We start from the raw sequence: 15,278 nt of genomic DNA on the forward strand, positions 1-15,278 counted from the left end.
AAAACCTTAACAAGGAGAAAAAGAAATCATAGCACATTAGATTTGTAGTAGAGTCTGTTCAATGAAGAAGCTCATATATCATGTGAAAGTTTTTGCTCACCAATATTGAAGAGAATGAAGGTGAAAAGATGAAGAAGAAGATGATAACAGTTTAAGAAAGAGGAATGAAAAGAGAGAGGATGTAAGAGAGCTTGGAGGAATTGTTAAGCTAGAAATTGATCAATGATTATTATCATCAATTACACTATACATTAACTTATACAATAAGTTTGTTGAAACTACTAAATCAACAAGCTAACTAACTACTATTTCTAGAAGGAAATACAAAATACTAATAATTAATTACTCTTAATTTAATTGTGATCACTAATAACTATTGCAATTTTTTTATTTTTGTGTTTTCTTTTAGAAGAAGGAAGAGACCTTAACGTTTTAGTTGTTATCATAAAAAATATTTCTAATTTTGTACAATATAACATTCTAAATGATTTAATTGTGATTCACAATGATTAAATTATGAGAAAGACGTGTATGGAGACAAAATCATGTAGAGACAATCAATAAGATCTTGACAAATACATTAATATTTTAATTTTAATTAAATTTAATCTTAAATGATAACATCAAAAACCATAAAATATATTTATCTTCAAATGTGACGTATTATATGTATCTTCATACAAGTTTTTCTCGTAAATTATACCATCAACCAATTTAAAACTATGTTATAACTATACCATCAACCAATTTATAACGCTGTATTTCTACTTTTACCAGTATAATTATAATAACCACATTATCAAATAAACTGAAAATTGGCCTAAAATATAACTCTTAATTTAAAACAAAAAAAAAACTAATTAATGAAACACAATATCAAAGTTGGCTTCTAGAAAAAGTGCTCAAAAAAAATTGTTAAATATATAATAATCAAAACTGAAAACTTATTAGGTATCCACAAATATTCGTTACCCACAAATATCTAAAAGTAGTGTGAGTATGGATGACCTTATGTCATGGCCTCGTTGCCAACCCTAATATCCACAAACATCTATTTGAATGTAAATATACGTTCTGATAGATACTTGTTGTCGGAATGTATAAAAACACATTCCAACAAATATGTCTATGAGTGTCAAATAGATTCTAAAGAGAAGGAAAAAGTGAAGAACATTTTGGAATTTTTAAATCTATTTGGGTCCAAAATGAAAAAACGAAGCCGGAAAGTATAACCCAAACAAAAAACATTGGGCATCAAGCCCAAAAAACATTGGGTATCAAGCCCAATAAAAAAACACTGGGCATTGGCCCTTTGGGCATCAATTCATTAATCATCACATACGCATGCATAATGTTTAAAAAAACATCAAAATACATTGTCGTAATAAAATAGAAATTTGAGGTCTGAAATAAGCTACAAGCCATTTGCTTTTAGCTCTATCTATATCTATCTTATCATTACCCGAACATGAAACCAAACTACACATATCTTCTACCCAATGAAAATGAATACACCGCATCTTATTACTACTACTTGTAAACTTGTTTAATGTTAGGGTACTATAATATTTCAACCATGGAATCAGTGAAGACTATGTTTTGTTCATCTCCACCGTTTTCTCAGAGAACTCAACATGGGAACAGTATTCTATCATCTTCACCTTCTTTTACTTCAGGTACACTGTTATGTATTGTAATTAAGTTACTATATACCTTCCACTTTGAGTATAAGTTATGCATTCCGTTTATTTTGTTTTTATTTGTGTTTCTTAGCATTTAGTGTCAGGTATTCTAGAAGTAAGATTATAATTGGCTTTGTTTTTCTTACCCCGTAGTCTGCATCAAATTTTCTGCTTAGTAAAGAAATAAGTCCGGTTTGACTTAATTATACTCGACACTCTTTTGTTTTCGTTGTAAAAGGTGTAAGTTAAATAACAACACAAACCTCAAAGAGCAAGTTTAATTGCAACATAAACCTTGAAAGGATGTTCAGTGTATGGAGGTTGATGTAATTTCATAATTAAGTGAAACCTCGAGGGACATCAATGTAATTTGCTAAAAAACAAACAGTTAGTATTATCTTTCTAGCAGAAAATACTTCAGTTTTAATGTGGGCGGCACAAGACTCTTAAGGAAGTATAAGAAATGTAGATGTACACAGCCTTAGTCCTGCAAGCGGAGAGGCTGTTTCTAGGATATTTGAATTGAACCTATGACCTCATGGTAACTAAGTAACAATCTTACCGTTGTGTCAAGCTCACGCTCTTAGAGATAAACATGGTATGGGTGGAAAATCACTTTTCAGTAATGTATCAAGATACATTGAAAAATCCCATAAGCTAATTACTTTTCTAGGCCAGTTTAATTTCCAAGTGTTTAAATGATTCATTTTGCTAACTTTTGGATTGTCATTTACTTAGTCTTCACATAAATTTACTCTTGGGATTAAATAGTGTGTGTTCCCCCTTCACCTACCCAATAGTCTGATTTGAAAATATGTTACATGTATATGCATCTGCAGTTTTGATAATTCGCGAACAAGCTGCCCCTGCAGGCGTGTCTTGGTCTTGCGGTTGTTCAGTACAGAATTCTCTCACCTCAGTTCTTTTACAAGAGCAGCCTGATGAATATAGACCTGCACTGCACATGTATAAGGAAGATAAGATATCCCAGGTTCAAATTTTGTTGATATGCCGACTTCATCAAACTTAGGCTTCTTTAATTCTGCATAATGTAATCCTTCCTATTTGTTGCTTTAATGTCAAATTAATTAGAATTCATTGAGGGTTTATTCTTGTTCTATTCTTCATGAATTAAAACTTTTAAGACCAACCTGTAGTTTTGTCAAATGTCATGATCCCATTATTTTTGCTGTGGAATGCACCATCTGGTTTCTTAGGTTGTAACTTATAGATTTTTCCGACTTCTTCACATAATGGACGCACTATCTAATAATCTCCCTTTGTTTACTAAAGGAAATATTATATACGAGGCAGATGGAAATGGTTTCAGTTTATGAAGAGAGTACCACTGACAGTGCTGACCAGTTAGTGCATGACTTTAGGCGGCAATTGCATCTCTGGCCTGGCTTACAGAACTTGTAGGACAAATAAAATTGTTCCTCCGTGTCAGTTTAATCAGTTAGCGATTGCTAATATGACATTTTTGCCCATCCTGAGTTGTCTCCTTATAGGTGCATAAATGGTCTTATTGCAGATTGACTTCTCCGCAAGAAGGGGTAATTGCTGCTTCTTCAACTCTACAGAATGTTAATGCTGAATCAGAGAGGCCTGCAGATAGTGTGCAATGTGATACAATTTCTCTAGCTAAAAAAGTTTTGTTATCCTCAAAACAAGCAGCCTCGGTAGCCGAAGACTTGAAATCAATTAAAGCTGATGATGATTCACTTCCTTTTGGGTTAGTTCTAACTTCTTGGCCAACTCCGACATCCTTACTATATTTTTCATGCTTATAGGTTAATTTGTATGGAATGTAATGCTTAAATAAAAAATTTCGTTCAGTTCGGCCTCCACTGGTTTGGCTGACTCTTCAATTGGAAGGAAAAAAACTGTGAGGTCAACACGGCTTCTGGAGAGAAGATATAAACAAAGGAAAACATCAAAGTCTAAAGTTAAAGATGAAGAAAGTTGTATTGCAAGAAAAAAAGATGTACTTGTACAAGAAGAAAAGAAGACACATGAAGGGTTTGAACAAGATGACCCCTTGCGCTTGTTTCTGTGGGGTCCCGAAACGAAGAAACTTTTGACATTTGAAGAAGAGACTCAATTGGTTGCACACATACAGGTGTTACCATGAATTCCTTATTTCCTAATATGTATGAATTTCTCTATGAGGTGCTTATTTTTCCTTAATGTGGACTAAGTAATAGGACTTAATGAGATTGGAAGAAGTGAAAACCAGGCTTCAATCTCAATTTGGACGGGAACCAACTATAGCCGAATGGGCTGATGGGGTAGGACTTAGCTGTCAAGTGCTGCAAGCGAAGCTTGATTTTGGTAACAGAAGCAGAGAAAAGCTGATTCAAGCCAATTTGCGCTTGGTCGTCCACATTGCTAAAAGTTATCAGGGGCGTGGTCTGAGCCTTATGGATTTAGTACAGGTAGCGATTGACAAATTAATGATCTTCCTTCTCCCATAATGAAGACTATTTACATTTTATTGCCTGGTTAGTTTAAACTTTTTGAACAGTTATTATTTATTACTACTTGATTACCATATATGTCTACATTATATCTGAACGTGGAACCCATAAATAAATGTTTGGCTAGAGTGGGATCAGAAATTAGGGAAAATATATACATTGATTCAAGGGTCTAAATTTCTTTTGAACAGTTTTGCAGTCATTGTCTTTACTCTCTAGTAATGTCAAATACAATTTGCAACTACACATCTTACATTTCTTTTCTGGTGTTGTTGCAGGAGGGAAGTACAGGTCTTATGAAGAGTGTAGAAAAGTTTAAGCCCAAAGCCGGTGGCCGATTTGGTTCTTATTCATTCTTGTGGATAAGGCAAGCAATAAGGAAAGCCATATTTCGTCATTCCAAGACAATTCGTCTGCCGGTAAATTTATCTGTCCAAATTTAAGCTTCAACATTTGAAGTGTCAGTGTTCATGAATTTTTTATGTTGTTGAAAGAGAACAAAAAATGATGTTGCCATTTCATTAATATTGTTAAAATATCTTTGTCACTTAAAACGCAAATGATTCTATTTTTCCATCATCCCAGGAGACAGTATATAGCCTTTTGGGAAAGGTAATGGAGGCAAAGAAATTGTACATTCAAGAAGGAAATCTTCACCCGACGAAAGAAGAATTAGCTCGAAGAGTAGGAATTACAGAAGACAAGATTGGCGAATTGCTATTTGTTGCAAGATATCCAAATTCTTTGCAGCAAGCTGTGCAGGCAGACCAAGAGACAACTTTCCAGGTATTAGAAAGTAGTGAAAGTGGTTTTCTACCTGATATGATGTAATATCTTAGATCTACGAAGTGAAAAATGGCGACCCAATGCACGAGGCTTCCACCTAGTAGAATTTGTGGAGGGTATATGTACACAACCTTACCCTTGCAAGCAAAGAGGCTGTTTCTAGGATTTGAACCCATAACCTCCAAGTCACAAGGCAACACAAACATACCATATTAGATCTATGAAGTCAAACAGTGATAAACCCAGTGTTGTGTCAATATTTAGATTGTTTAGGAACAGCTGGAGGTTATTGAGCTTCCTAATGTCGAAAACGTAGGTTACTGCACGAAGAATGATGAATTTTCTTACTCATTGCATACTTTTTCAGTATGACATTAGCCACAGAATCATAGCATACTCCCTTCTAATAATTACCAAAGCAATATCTTATACTTCTTAAGCAGCTTAGTTTTTCAAATGCTCCTCGCATAATAATATCAACCACTTTTTTCATATAATTGCAGGAGATTACTGAAGATGAATCAATCGAGGCTCCAGATATGAATGTTGAAAAACAACTTATGAGGCGGCACGTTCTCAATGTGCTACGTACCTTACGCCCCAATGAAAGGAAGATAATTCAGCTAAGATTTGGTATGGTTGATGGTGAACCAAAATCTTTATCAGAAGTTGCTGAGATATTTGGTTTGTCTAAGGAAAGAGTGCGTCAGTTGGAGACCCGAGCATTGTACAAGCTCAAGAAGTGCCTTGCCCGTCAAGGACTTGATGCCTATACAGACTTGCTTGTATAGTTCAGTCATTTTACATTATGAGTGGCCTAGTGCATGAGTCTCCCATTTAGTGGGGTTTAGGGAGGCTAAATGTATGCAACCTTATTCCACAAGCGGAGAGATTATTTTCAGGACTATAGCGACCTTTTGAAGGAAAATCAAACAATAGTCTAGGACGAATTAGACAGCACGCCTAACGCCTGGAAGTTGGTAAACGAAAATTGAATTATTTAAAGGGTGAGGCTTATATATAGGAGAATACATGTAGGCAAAAATATTGAATTTCCATAAATTATTTGTTTTTTATAATGTTTTTGATATGAAATAAATGTTTTTTTAGTTTAACCTGGATTTGTAGTCTTTTGATTGATTTGGAGTGCCCCCATAGCACTAAACATTAAATCGTTTCACCCCTAGTGCTCTCTATAGGAGTTAATTTAGGTTAGTCTCATAGCATTAACATTAGATCCCTTTATCCTAGTGTTTTTGATAGGTTTCATTCCTTTGACAAATTTTAATAAACAAACGTTTTCATATATTCACACATAAAATCAGGCCAAATCCTACTCCTGTACTATACATGCCAAAGTTAACTGCTAATATCAAAACCATCCTACCATTTTCATTAGAGATGTGCTATATGGTACATCAACTATGAGAAAGAAAAAGAGTGTGTATTTCTTCCATTGAGTGAATGGTTTGAATATTGAATGAGTTGAATTACAAAGAAATTTACTAACCTATTATATACAAAATACAAGATACTTAACTCTAAGTAACTCCTAATTAATTAATCTATTTTGCATATGTTTTAATTATGAAAATTAAATTTACAATGACTATTACTAAGTGAGTTTAAACTAATTATTAGTCTAATAAAATATTAAGGCAAAGTAACACAATATATTTCAACAACCATGGAATCTAAAGTTGAGGCTGATGAAGAGGAACCTATGTTGGAATGCAAATTTAACCCATCATCTTCGTCACACTTTGTTGAAATTTTTTCATTTTTAGCAAAAAATTTCGTTACTAATGGGAGAGGCCTGCAAATCATCGAGGTTGAACTGGAACACAGCTTAACCTCAGAATTGTCATTGATATAATAAGCACAAAGAGGATGGTTGTCCCCCTTCTCGTCATCATTGAGATAAAGCGTGCAAAGCTCAAGAGGAATCCCCAAATATTTCTCAACTTTTCGATGCAGGTCGCGCACTATATAGGTCTCTTTCATTCTCACATAATCATTTTCCCCCAGTGTGCTTCACTAGACTAGAACATGAAATTTCACATGTTTTAGTAGCATAGTGGCACAAAGGATAAATGTTGCATCTCTATGAACTGCCTAATAGTCTTCAATGAACTCATGGCCCCTCAACTCCATTATACTAGAGGCTTTGCCTATGCACTTCTACATCCAACACCTCCTGGATCTTCTCTTTCAGGTAAAAATGGTTATAGGAACTATTTCTCCACCAATTATTGTGAATACTATTCTCTGGCTTCCAAAAATGGTTCCAAATGAGTTTTTCACCAAATTTTGTCTTACTTTTTCAACTATTCTCTGGTTTCTCTTTGTGTGGAAATATAGAGGGAAAGGAGGAACTGTAGTTTTTCACTTTTATTACCTTTTAAGGCGTAATAATGCATGTGAACATAGTTGGTGCAGTTTGTGAAATAGAGATTCCAAACTAACACAGAGTCACAATCCTTGCATTGTTTAGACCTGATGTGAACTTGTGTGGCATATTGATTTATCTTTAATTTCTACTTAACATTTATTAAATTTATGTATTATCTATTCTTATATCCATAAATATAGTTGTCTATTACAATGAAGTAAGTACTAAGTTGCACATAAAGTTAGAACAATGTAAAGGGTGACTTTCTTGTAACCATAAAATTGTTTGTTTTATAATCTCATAAACATTGATTCAATTCCTCGAAAACGACATCTAAGACTGCATTAGGTTAGTTCCTTGTGGAATGAAACTCCCCTCAGGTAATGGAGAGGAGGCAAGTGATGCTAAAAACAAAAAAAGAATGGGATATGCTTATACATTTATATTTTTATGTTTATTATGATAAGACAAATTTATCATTCAAATTAAAGGGAAAAATTGCACTTGCTTGGAGAGGAGCCTTACCCTTCCTTGTGCATTGGCTACATTTTTTTCAAAAACAATGTTTAGAGAAGAAGATGGTATATTTAGAATTATAAAAAAAATTAAGGAATTGCAATGCAAAATGAAAACTAAAGTGATGTGATGCTAAAGAAAGGCAAATATAATAATTTGGTTCCTTAATTTTGTATGAGTTTGGTCCCTCGATTTTTCTTTTAATTTAGTCCTTCTATTTTACTTTTTTTCATGTTAGTTTATATGTTATGTATTCCATGTGTCTCTTTCTTGTATTGTCACATGTATCTTTCTTAAGAATGAAAAAGAGCTACTATTATTACCATAGAGGACATCTTTAAATCTTGTCACTTGGAACTTTAGGGGGTAAAACTGTAAAACCCATTTGTTTTCTATAATAAACAATTAAAAACACATAAAACCCAATTCTTTTCTGTAATAGACAAGAAGTTTTTTGAAAGACATATTTGAAGACAAGAAGTTTACTATTAGAAGACATATTTGAAGTGTTTTGAAATTTCTAACACATTTAAAATCTTGCCAGTTTCATTATTCTTGGCTACCACGTTTTTTCCACTCCAGCATTATTACTTCCAACTATACACATTTGTTTCTTCTTCCCTATTCTCTATACGTCTGAACTCCTATTCAGACCCCACTTTCCTATACACATTCATTTATTCTTCTTCTTCCTTATTTCCCATATATCTTCAATCATCTTCAAATCTCGCTTTTTGTATACCTCATCAATCATCTACTTAAGTTAAGTGGCTATTTTATTTTATTGCTACTTTTTGAAACACGGATGATGTGTTTTTAAAAGTTTTATCTTTGAACTATGTTCATTGAGATTTTGTATCTAAAAGTTTTACCTTTGAAACATGAAGGTTGTGTTTCCAAAAGTTTTACCTTTGATCTATGTTAATTGAGATTTTGTAAACATGTGTTTAAAAGTTCTTCTTTTCTTAATTCTTTGAATCATCATCTTACTTTTTTTACATCCGATCTACTTTCACATTTTTTGTATTAAAAATGTGATCTTGAATATTTATTTCTTACTTTTGTGTTGTTCAACATATTTATTTTGTTGAATATGAGAAAATTTTATGTTTGAACTATGTTCACTGAGATTTTGTATCCAAAAGTTTTACCTTTGAAACACGAAAGTTGTGTTTCCAAAAGTTTTACCTTTGATCTATGTTAACTGAGATTTTGTAAATATGCGTTTAAAAGTTCTTCCTTTCTTAATTTTTGTGGATCGTCATCTTACTTTTTCCAGATCCGATCTACTTTCACATTTTTTGTCTTAAAAATGTGATCTTGAATATTTGTTTCTTACTTTTTGTAGTTGTTCGTCATATTTATTTTGTTGAAGATGAGAAAGTTTTATATTTGAACTATGTTCAGTGAAATTTTGTATCCAAAAGTTTTACCTTTGATCTATGTTAATTGAGATTTTGTAAACATGCGTTTAAAAGTTCTTTCTTTCTTAATTTTTGTGGATCGTCATCTTACTTTCTCTATATCCGATCTACTTTCACATTTTTTGTCTTAATAATGTGATCTTGAATATTTATTTCTTACTTTTTATGGTTATTCGTCATATTTATTTTTTTAAAGATAAGAAAGTTTTATATTTGAACTATGTTGACTGAGATTTTGTATCCAAAAGTTTTACCTTTGAAACACGAATGTTGTGTTTCCAAAAGTTTTACCTTTGATGTATGATAACTGAGATTTTGTGAACATGCATTTAAAAGTTTTTCATTTCTTACTTTTTGTGGATCTCATCTTACTTTTTCAGATCCGATCTACTTTCACATTTTTTGTCTTAAAAATGTGATCTTGAATATTTATTTCTTACATTTTGTGGTTGTTCGTCATATTTATTTTGTTGAAGATGAGAAAGTTTTATCTTTGAACATGGGTTAAAAAGTTTATCTTTTCTCACTTTTTGTGGATCATCGTCTTACTTTTTCCATATCTGATCTACTTTCACATTTTTGTCTTAAAAATGTGATCTTCAATACATATTTGTTACATGCATTGGTCTTCTAAAGGTCATGGTTTCTTCCTTTTCCAGAAGTGATGTCTCTTTCACATTTGTGGTCTTAAAAAATTGAACTTTGATACGTTTTGGTCTTCAATATATATTTTTTATATGCTACTTTCATATTTTTTGTTTTAAAATATGATTAGCTTCAATATATATTTTTTATATTTGTTACATGCTAATTTTGTGGTTGTTCCTCATATTATCATTTGGTTGAAGATGAGATCTTGAATACATATTTATTACATGCATTGGTCTTCTAAAAGTCATTGTTTAATTACTTTTGTCATATTCTTCCTTTTCCAGCACTGATGATACTTTCACATATTTGGCCTTAAAAATGTGAAATTTAATACTTTTTTATCTTGAATATATATTTGTTATATTTGCCTTTTAAATGTGATTTGTCTTCCTTTTTGTGGTTTCAATATATATTAAATATATATTTGTTATCTGTATTGGTCTTCCGAAGGTTATTGTTTGATGAATTTTGTTATTTTCTTCCTTACCCAGAAGTGATGTACTTTCACATTTTTTGTCTTAAAAATTTGATCTTCAATATTTCTTTACTTTTAAAGTTGTTAAATTTGTATTGACCTCTTATGATATTTTTGATACAAATTTCTAATGACCTACTTATTTTTAATACTCTATGAAATTGTCTCTGATATTATAAAATGCATTACTAATGACTTATTATCAATTGTTACTATTACTACATTATGTTTCAAAAACTTACATTTTGCTAGTGTGACTATCTTATATCTTTCAAATATGTTGTAGTTAATGGACGAAGTTGATTCTCTGCATGTCCATTGTTGGTGGGTGATCATTATTTGGAGATTAATATTATGATGTTTATTCTAAGTTAATATAACAATTTATAGTAAGTGTTAATTGTGGTTCTTTTGTTTCCAGAGGCTTACTAATAATGTATTACTATCATCTCTATTTTAACAACTACATTTTTTGTTTATCATTGTTTTAAAAGTTCAATGTCTATGGCTAATAGACATTGTCTAAAGTATTAGTTAGTTGTGTGAAGTCTATACTTAATAGACTTTGTGAATTAGTGGTTCTTGAATTTAGTACATATGCTAGTTAATATTGTATTACTATCTTCAAAACAATTTAAAAATGTGGTAACCTACATGAGTATTATCTTTAATTATTACTTATTGAATTTTCAGATTATAAACAATTGAGTCTTATGGGCCGCTATTATTACTATCATCTATGTTTTAACAACTACATTTTTGTTTAGCATTTTTTTAAATTCAATGTCTATGTGTTGAAATATATTATATCATTTAAATAATAATGTATGTGAATATGTGAGATTGTATTATTGTGTTAGTTCTAACTCAAGTGATCAACTTCTAAGAACAAAATGGTTAGTTGAGGTTAGCTGTAATGCCCCGAAAATTACTCCAAAAATCTTGCTCAAAAATGAGTATTTTTTTTAATAATGATGTCATATAAAATTTATTTCCTTATATTCGTTTCCTTTTTGGAACATCACTTTAAGTAACATACAATGCGGAAAATCAAAAACACAATTACCTAAAGATAATAAAAATATAACTCAATATAATTTTGAATCATACTTCATTTAATAACGGAAAATATCTGTACGAAATACAAGGCAGAAGAAATATTTGCCCAAATTGAAATTACACAAAAGGCTGAGACATCCAGCACATGAAAAAGTACCCTACACAGATCTAAGTCGCAAGGGCTTATGTAGGTGTATCCATCTCCCTCAATCCTCCATGCCCCCTCCTGGGACATCGAGAAGCGGTAACTCCGAATCCTCGTAGAACAATCCATCTAAACAACGCGAACAGAAGACAAATAGAAAGAAGATGGAGTAAGACATCTAATGAATATTACTCATTGACGGCATGAGATTACACGGAATATCACATCCAGACAGACACACATAATAAACACAATATATATATGACATATAAAAATGCACAATGATGAATGATGTTATAATCTCATATTATGAGGATCAAAGTCCACAATCTCAATGTATGAATGTTATGCTTGTTTCATCCATCCTTTCACCAATATCCTCCCAATATACTATTCGGAAATAACCAAGAGTACAGGTCCCATAACAAGCCGATTTGAACGCACCAAAATTATTCCTCGCAAGGATATATGATCAATCTGTTCCGAAGAACTGCCCATTTCAGGACGGTGTCATATCAAACAATTTCTAGGCATCTCTCTCATTGATCCTCATTGCAAAGAGGGGTTGTCAGAGATCGTCTAGTTTGCGCTGTGAGAACTGTCTGATCCAATAGAATACCTCATCCAGGAATACAAGGGACTCGTCTCACCTAGATTCACCCTCAAGACTTTGCTGACGAACCACCGCCATCCTCGTCCCTCTCAACATCTCGGGGCTCGTTCGTCTCCCATAAATTTCTTCTCCATTACTTCATTATCTATAATGAGTATGCAACTAACCGAGGTTAGCCGATTAAATATTTTAATCATTATTTTATATGATCGGCCCAACCTAAGACATCTCCCAGAGGAATGCTTCTTGTGGGACCCGATCTTATGTCAACACGTAAATAGAGGAATAACATCCCTACCACAACGAACCATCGCTGGATCACCCTGGAATACAAAGCTTTGAGTCATACTTCATTTAATAACTCAAAGCTTTGTAATATCCGAGTATTAAGATGTAAATGTTATGAACTTACGATTAGAGTAGTATGTCTCCCGTTGCTTAGTGTGTCAGAAAGCAAAAATTGAGCACAAGCGACCTGATAGAGAACTTCAACCCTTGGATATCCCTGTATGGAAATGGGATAGCATTTCAATGGACTTCGTGAGCGGTTTTCCATGAACTCAGAAGGGTTATGACACTATTTGAGTAATTGTGGATCGTTTGACGAAGACGGCTCACTTTCTACCAATCAACATAAAGTACTCTTTGGAGAGTCTGGTGCAGTTGTATATTAAAGAAATAGTCTGATTGCATGGTATTCCTACAAATATCATCTCGAATAGAGACCCGCGCTTCACCTTGAAGTTTTGGAATGGTTTACAAACAGCTTTCGGAACCAAACTAAGTATGAGTTCTGCTTACCACCCGTAGACGGATGGCCAATCTGAACGGACTATTTAATTTTTGGAAGACCTACTGAGAGCATGTGTGTTGGAACACTCTGGAAGTTGGGTGGACTACTTTCATTTGATAGAATTCACCTACAATAACAATTTCCATTCGAGCATCGGCATGGCGCCATATGAAGCTATTTACGACAGAAAGTGCAGAACACCGTTATGCTGGTTTGAAGCAGGGGAGATTCTGATACTAGGACCCGATGTGGTTCAGAAGACGACAGAAAAGATCGGAATGATAAGAGAAAACATGAAGACAACTCAGAGTAGGCAGAACAGTTATTATGACAAAAGGAGGAACCCTCTCAGTTTTGAGGAAGGAGATCATGTGTTCATGAGGGTGGTTCCAATGACTGGTATTGGCAGAGTGCTTAAAGCCCATAAGCTTACCCCAAAATTCATAGGACCATACCAAATCCTTAGAAAAGTCAGACCAGTAGCTTACCAAATAGCCTTGTCACCTTTATTGTCAAACCTACATAATGTCTTCCATGTGTCTCAACTAAGAAAGTACATTAGTGACCCGTCGCACATTATCGAATCCAATTCAATCTAGCTAAAGGATAATATCACTTTTGAAACTATACCTTCGAGAATTGCAGATCGTAGTGTGAAGACATTACGAGGCAAGGAGATTTCCCTAGTGAAGGTGATGTGGAGTCAAGCAAACGGAGAAGATGCGACTTGGGAAGTCGAAGATGCCATAAAAGAGTCCTACCCATATCTGTTTTCTTAAGAGGTAAGTTTAATCTTCAAGGACGGAAATCTTATAAGTGGGGGAGGATTGTAACACCGTGAATTTTCTGTGTATGTTTTATTAATTTTATTTTAAGAACGATTAATTTTAGAAATAATTCAGTATTGAATTAGACTCAACCGTAGTTGAGTATTAGTCTTTTTTTATGATTTCCTATTTTTTGGTAAATTTCCGTAATTTTCTGTGATGGAGAGTTTTTGAGCTGCTGTCGGGCCCAAATTCGCCCGTATGCGGCCCAATAACGTGTTTTTGAGTTCTATAACTCGGAATCAAATTTCGATTGCGCCATTGGCTTCGAAATATTATTTCGAGTCAAGATAGACACCAAGTTTGTTCAGAACACATTTCTAATTCTTTTTCACTTCGAATTTCGTGTTTCAAAGTTGTAACCGTAAACCAAAATCGGGAGATTTTTATTATCCGAACGGGTATTAGCCGACAATACTCGGGAATGGTTTAATCGAGAATGTGTCATCGAAAAGGTCACATCACTTTCATGTAAGAAGCTTGCTTGTTAAACAAGCAAAAGTACATATTCTCTTACACAAAATCCCCTAAATCACTCAACAAATCCTCTCACTCCACCACCATTAGACACATCACCTATGCTAGTCTAAATCTACTTACTTTGCATTAAATTTTCTGATTTGATGAGGGTGAGACTCTCCTATAAATACCTCACGTCATTCTCTCATTTTTACACTAAATTTCCTATACAAACTAAGGTAGTCTTTTATTTTCTCTTCTTCATCTTCTTCTCATACTTCATAGAAAGTTATGAGCTTTTATTATATTGTTCATAAAGTAGAGTTTATATTTGTTCTTTAAGTATTTTATGAAGGCATAACTAAAAGGGATGATAATAAAATCATATGAACCTTTATGTAGCTTTTGACCTTTGTAAATCTTGAAATTTCTTCCTTGTTCTTAGATGAAAAAATGGAAAAACTATATCTTTGGACAAGGTTGGATGAGTTATTTGTTTGGAAATATTAGAAATTATTGTTAGTATTTGAATATGTTTAAAGGTGATGATTTTAATATCAAAGGAACCTTTAATGTGTTTAGGAAAAAGTTTGTATTTTATTCTTGAAAGTTTATGATGTTGATAAGTTGTTGTTAAAAATGTTTTATTTTTAGAAAGTATTATGTTTAAAAATGGTTTAGCATATTTTACTCTTTGATTTCCAAGTTAAAATAATTATTTGGGATAAAAGATGATTTATTAAAGTCTTGACTTCATAAACTTAAAGTGTTATGAAATTTTGGATATTAAAGTAGTAGAAAGTCTTACCTTAGGATTTATTTTCATGACTATGAAATTAACACTTATTAACCCTTGAGGTTTTTCCTAAAAAATTAGGAGGTGTTAAGATGTCCACTGTTTTCGATCCTAATGTATTTTAGCAACTTACTTTAAAGTGGTAAGAATAACTAAAAGATATTTAGTGTAAAATATTAA

The 15,278-nt window shown here is 32.8% G+C and overlaps 1 protein-coding gene across 2 annotated transcripts; it reads left to right on the forward strand.

Moving 5' to 3' along the window:
* Positions 1,415–5,876, forward strand: LOC109359235 (RNA polymerase sigma factor sigF, chloroplastic). 2 transcript variants are annotated; one of them, XM_019603822.1, is made up of 9 exons: positions 1,415–1,676; positions 2,522–2,673; positions 2,976–3,100; positions 3,217–3,417; positions 3,522–3,804; positions 3,890–4,120; positions 4,441–4,581; positions 4,748–4,948; positions 5,452–5,876. In XM_019603822.1, exons 1-9 carry the CDS (start codon positions 1,550–1,552, stop codon positions 5,737–5,739), a joined length of 1,749 nt encoding a protein of 582 aa, XP_019459367.1. In that variant the 5' UTR covers positions 1,415–1,549; the 3' UTR covers positions 5,740–5,876. The 2 variants fall into 2 exon arrangements, with proteins under 2 accessions (XP_019459367.1, XP_019459368.1); XM_019603823.1 differs by having other exon boundaries at positions 3,561–3,804.

This window comes from Lupinus angustifolius, chromosome LG11 (assembly GCF_001865875.1).
Source record: "Lupinus angustifolius cultivar Tanjil chromosome LG11, LupAngTanjil_v1.0, whole genome shotgun sequence".
Classification (NCBI taxonomy): domain Eukaryota; kingdom Viridiplantae; phylum Streptophyta; class Magnoliopsida; order Fabales; family Fabaceae; genus Lupinus; species Lupinus angustifolius.